Raw genomic sequence first — 5,557 nt, 5'->3', positions numbered from 1 at the left:
CACACACTTCAGAGCTAAGGGCATCAACATCTTTATCTGTCAAATTCGAGTGATGACTCCTGCCCTACATACCTGGGGGGTCGTTTCAAGTGCTGTAGAAATATAAGGCATAACTGGCTTCCCATTCCAATTCCGATTCGAGATCCTTCATTGGAATACAATTCCTAAAGGCTTCCACTCTGCATGCCTAGGGCAACATGTGAGAATGGGTGCAAGGCTCTTCACCTCCCATTCTTCTTTCTAACATAACCAGACTCAGCCTCACATTAAGTGGGAATTTGGGGGGGTGAGGGGGTTTGCGAAAGCCACAGATGGCTAGCAAAGGCCAGCAGATGACACAGTCTGACCAAATATTTAACCCAAATTTTATAAGCACCCCATAAAAACAAACAAAAACACCTTCAGACTTCTTCTCTGGTATAAAGAAGAGAGTAAAAAACTTTTACATGGATTTTCCCAATTGCAGGGGCGCCATGTCCCTGGCCCCGAGTTAAGGAAGGGATAACTATTACTTTTTGCAGGTTTTACTCAGTGCCTGCTGGTTATTCAAGATACCAAGAAGCCCTGCTCTTATATGGAAAAAGGAAGGAAGCAGTAGATATGAATTAGGCTCATTTTTATTACTGAATTGGGAAGTTGGGGGTGGGTGAGGGCACATACCCAGTGATGGACTGCCCCTCCACCCCCCAGGAGGCAGTTTCAAAAGGCACCTTATGTTACCAGTCCAAGGCCCTGGGGGTGGGGAGGGGCTGGAGCTGAGTACCCAAATGGTCACCAAGCATTTCACTGGGAACTATCCAACACATGAAGTAGTTGGGGACAGAGCTTGGCTTCCAGCAATGCAGTTGGCCCGACTCCTTCTCCAACACAAATCCTGTCAGCATTTATTTATTCTTCTTTGACTTCGGAGATTTTTGCTGATAGATCTGCTCAGTGAAAGGCCTGTAAGGGAAGTTTTTGGAGGGCAGGGAGAGAGGGGAAGAGAGGATTAGAGTGGGGGAAGGAAGGGATAGGGAAGAGAGGGCAGAGATGAGGAAAAAAAAACCCATCAGCCAACTGTTTTCCAAGCAAGATCTTTTCTCTCCTCCCAGCACCAAAGTGTGGGGAGCCATAATCGCTCTGAGATCATCCAGGTGCTAGCAGTATAGTAGCAACAAAGCTCTCTTGCCTAGGTAGCCCTCAGCCAGACCCCTCCATTCTCAGGCCTTGCCCAAGAGCGCCCTTCTCAGACCCCTGAGCTTCCTCATAGAATGGATGAGCTCACAAGCCAAAGGCTCCAAAAGCTCCACTCTGTATTTGTCCACTTGTTCTCAGATGTGCCCTATTTAGGGGGAGAGGACTGACGTGGTGTTTACACTGAACATATCCCACTTTCTTGGGAGTCCTACCTGCCTTCTCTAGTCTTCTTTGCCCCCAATTTTGGGGATGATATAAAACACTGTCTGGTAAAGCGGGGGGCATAATGATCCCCCAGTCTATGGGATTATGCCCAAACTCTTTAGGATGACCCTCTACGATATGGCCCCCAAATCTACCTTTGCAGCCACATTTCACATTATTCCCCTGGACTGCAGACACAGTGGAGTCACCAATCCTTGGATACTCTCTGTGCATCCTGACTTTCCTCAGGCTCTTTCCTTTCCCTGGAATATCCTCATCCTGCATTTCCATTTACTGAAATCCTATCCATTCTTTCAAGGTCCAACTCAAATCCCACGTCTTGTGGGAAGGCTTCCCCAGAGCATGTCAGTACACAGAGGAAGAATCCCCAGTGTAATGGAGGGTCTGCTGGCTCTGCGACTTCCCCAGTTTCCTCATCTGTGAAATGAGGAGGCAGACAAGATGAACTAGGAACTAACGTTCCTTCCAGTCCTGTAAGTATTTACTGTATACGTGCTACTAAATGCGATACTCACCACACTGCAGTAGCATCTGTATTAGTAACTGTGCCCCAATAAAAAGCTAAGGCCTTTAGGACAGGGACAGTCTCATAGACATCTCTCAGTCTCTCTCAGGGTCTAACACAGGGTCTGTACTTAGGCTTTTATGTACTTGTTTTTAGGATATAGTCATTTCATGCTTATTGCCATTTGGAGCCCCCTTTGTAACAAAGAAAAACAATTAAGTAAAAATATCTGATTATTCGTCCTTCATTTTTGAAGAGGACCAGTGACCTCACGAGTGATGTCTTGACTTGTTCGTGAACTGGATTTAAGTGAGGCAGGGCTGTGAAAAGTTGTCAGCCTCACTCTCTCCTGACTCACTGAAGTCCTACTGAGTGTAGGATAAGAGTCAGGACAACTGGATGTGGTCTGGGATCTAGTGGACGACGTTGGCATCTTTGATGTCTGACGAAGCTCGACAGAGCCTACTTCAGCCACCTTCATGGTCAATGAAACAAACTGTTCTCTCTCATCTATCCATTTTGTCAGGAAAAGTCTTCCCATGCTTGGATAGCCTCCCCCCTTCCCCTCTGCCCCCCAATTCACCAAAGGATTTGAGGCCTGTAGGTTACTCTCAATCTGGTTTAGCCAATCTGTTGAGATGGTTTTATGGGCTGTGGCCACCGTGCATGCTACAGTTTCTTGGAGTCACATATCTGATAGTGAGACAGCAGTTGATAAGTATACACACTATTCAGTTCCAGTAGTCCCTCACCTATCTGTGGTAAGGAAGTCTACTGCATTGTCTGTTCTTGGAGATCTTTGTTGGTTTTTTGACTTCCTTTCAGCGATCTGTTTTATTCACAATATTTTTGTCACTGCGTATATTGTTCTCTGGGTTTGGCTTATGTCAGTCTGCATCAATTCATACAAATCTTCTCACACTTCCTGGGTTTCTCACTTGCTACTTCTTACTGTACAATGGAATATTAATTCCATTACATTTATATACTGTGGTTATTTTTTTTAACCATTCTGCAATTATTGGGGACCTATGTTTTTAGTACCAGTTCCTTTAATAAAAAGAATGCTGCTATAAATATTTTGGTCCATTTTTTCATTTCTGTTTTGGACATCCTGCCCAGGAGGAAGCCAGTTGGATCAGAGGATACTGCCACCTTTCTTGAAGAATTCTACATTCAAGTCCAGAATAAGTAACTGCCCATATCACAGTTTCATCTAGAGTGGAACAATCTGACTTTCTTCACATCCTCTTGTCTCTTCAACGGCGGCCACTGTCACCTTTGTCAATTTGTCTGTCAACCACAGAGTTGTTTTAATCTGCAATTCTGTTGCTATTAGTGATCTGCAGTATGTTTTCATGTTATTGTTTATAATTTGCAATTCTTTTGAAAACTGCTCATGGAATGACTCCATGTATATTTTGCAATCAGACTTTATAACATCTGATACAGATTTCCCGTCCAAGTTCTAACCAGGCCCCGTCCTGCTTAGTTTCCAATTAGCCAAGATCTGCTGTGTTCAGAGTGGCATGGCCATAGACCTTTCTCCTTTATATTTAGCCCACGTTGCCATATTGGGCTTATTGTATCACATGGTACAAGGCACTGATGCCAAATTCAAACAGAAATGAGGGCTACTAAGCCATATATAAGGACCCGTGTGGGCTAGATATTGAGTTAGAAAACCACATATTAATAATATCTACGGTTTATTGTATTTTACTTGTTTTGTTAACTAATTATCATTAAATTTTAATTTGGCTTCAGTGCACTTGGGAGTGTGGCTTTGATGGGGCTGAAGGTTGTGTTTAATACCTGTCTGTAAGGTGTTCATGTAAACCTAATTTCTCTCAATTGCTTTCTAGTTTTCTTAACAGTTCTTGGGAAAAAAAAAAAGGCTTTCCTCCAATCATTTATATTCTTGGGTTTATCAAACATTGGGCTAGTCTTTCCCATTGCTTTGATTCTTGCTGAATTAAGTAATCTAGTTCACTGATCTCCTTTTCTATTTTTTTTTAATCAGCACCAAACAATTTTGATGATTAGTTTCATAATGTAGTTTTGAGTCTAGTCATACTCTGCTCCCTTCATTCGTACTTTTTGGGTAATTACCTCCCTTGAGATTCTAGGCCTTTTGTTCTTCTCAAAATCCATTTTTTTGCCTTTTTATCCGTCCTCAAGCTTCCTATGACATCTCCTCCCTCCGCCCTCCCAGCTACAGACACACAGTTGTTTGCATGTTCTCTCCCCCATTAGACTGTGAGTTCCTTGAGCCCAGAGACCACTTTGGCCTTTCTTTGTATTGCCAGTGCTTAGCACAGTATCTGGGACATAGACGGGGTTAAATAAATAAATGCTTATTGACTTCACTTGTCTAATTCTATAAAAAAGCATTTCCACAGTAGTCTGAGTGACTAAATTTATAAACTAAAGGAGTACTTTACACTAAATTGGTAAATGAAAACAGTACTGTCATTTTTGTTATACTGGCATGGGTCAACTTTAAGTGGTGAATATCTCTTGGATTATTTAAATCTCTATTTCTATCAAGAGTGCTTTGTAATTGTATTTCTGTAATTTTTTCTGCGTCTCTAATGTATATTTTGTAGTTATTTTGAATGGAATCTCTTTTAAATTTCATTTCTTTATTTAAAAAAAATACCATAGGAAAATGCTGAATTTTCCTATGGATTTATTTTGTCTTTGCTATTAGATATTAATCATCCCAATTTAGGGGATTTGGGGAGCTGATTCACTTTTTAAGGGTATACCATCATGCCTCTGAAAATAGAGATAGTTCTGTATTCTCTTTGGGTGTTTATACCTTGAATTTTGCTCTTTTATCTTACTGTTACAAGTAACATTTCTCTAATTCTGTCAAATAATGGGGAATGGGTATGAGAATACATTCTAATCTTCTCCTTCTGCCTCTGCATTTTTGCATTCCAATTTTGCCAGACACCCTACAGATAATTTACTGTTGGATTAGACTTGCTAATTTTTTCCTTAAGGGCTCAGATTCCTTCTTTCTCTGCTCTTTTTGCTTGATTCTGATCGCTCTTTCCAGACATCCTTGAATTATGCCATTGCTGTTACTGGGGCCTCGCATCACCTTCCTTTGCAGTCTGAGCTTCCCCCCCCCTCCACCAGCTTTTGGCATTCTTCATCACTCTGTCTATTTCACTCCCTTTTCCTGGCTGAAAAGTTGCTTGTTGACAATCCCTTTCTATCCGAAGGTCTGGCACGGACCCTTGTTGCCTGTTCTCTGAGACTCTCAGAGTTGGATGACATCTCTTTTCCTCAGTGAATGAGGGTGAACAGTTGGGACAGTAGGGAAACCCCCAACTGTACATGCAGGGAGACATTCTAAGCCTTTACTGTGCTATGATTCTCTCTGCAGAGAGACTTTCTGGCCTAGTTGTAAAAGGTTCAGACGAGGGTCTCCAAGGATACTATGTACTACTCTGCTCCATCTTTCCCTCCCTCATCTGGCCCCATTTCCTCCTGTATTGTAGTAATTAATTCGAATCAGTGCCCTATTTCTGGCGTCTTCCTTCCTCCACTTTCTTGTTCTGCCCCCTCCTCACAGCCATGGCATGCCCCCTTTCCTTGTCCTTGGGGCATGGAGCTGTTCTCATTCGTAGGCTTTAA

General features: G+C 42.5%; 1 protein-coding gene across 5 annotated transcripts in view; it reads right to left on the bottom strand.

Moving 5' to 3' along the window:
• Positions 1-599: 599 nt before the first annotated feature.
• Positions 600-5,557, bottom strand: part of PEMT (phosphatidylethanolamine N-methyltransferase) — a 170,341-nt gene continuing 165,383 nt past the window's right edge. For all 5 annotated transcript variants that reach the window (XM_069087900.1, XM_069087903.1, XM_069087901.1 and 2 more), the window contains exon 7: positions 600-942. In XM_069087900.1, the coding sequence (XP_068944001.1) occupies positions 885-942 (58 nt within the window). In that variant the 3' untranslated portion in view covers positions 600-884. The remainder of the gene's footprint in view (positions 943-5,557) is intronic.

The sequence above is a fragment of the Petaurus breviceps genome, unplaced genomic scaffold (assembly GCF_028583685.1).
Source record: "Petaurus breviceps papuanus isolate PSGF00001 unplaced genomic scaffold, PetGlider_PUasm1.0 183, whole genome shotgun sequence".
Classification (NCBI taxonomy): domain Eukaryota; kingdom Metazoa; phylum Chordata; class Mammalia; order Diprotodontia; family Petauridae; genus Petaurus; species Petaurus breviceps.
This window is presented reverse-complemented; position numbering and strand designations above follow the sequence as displayed.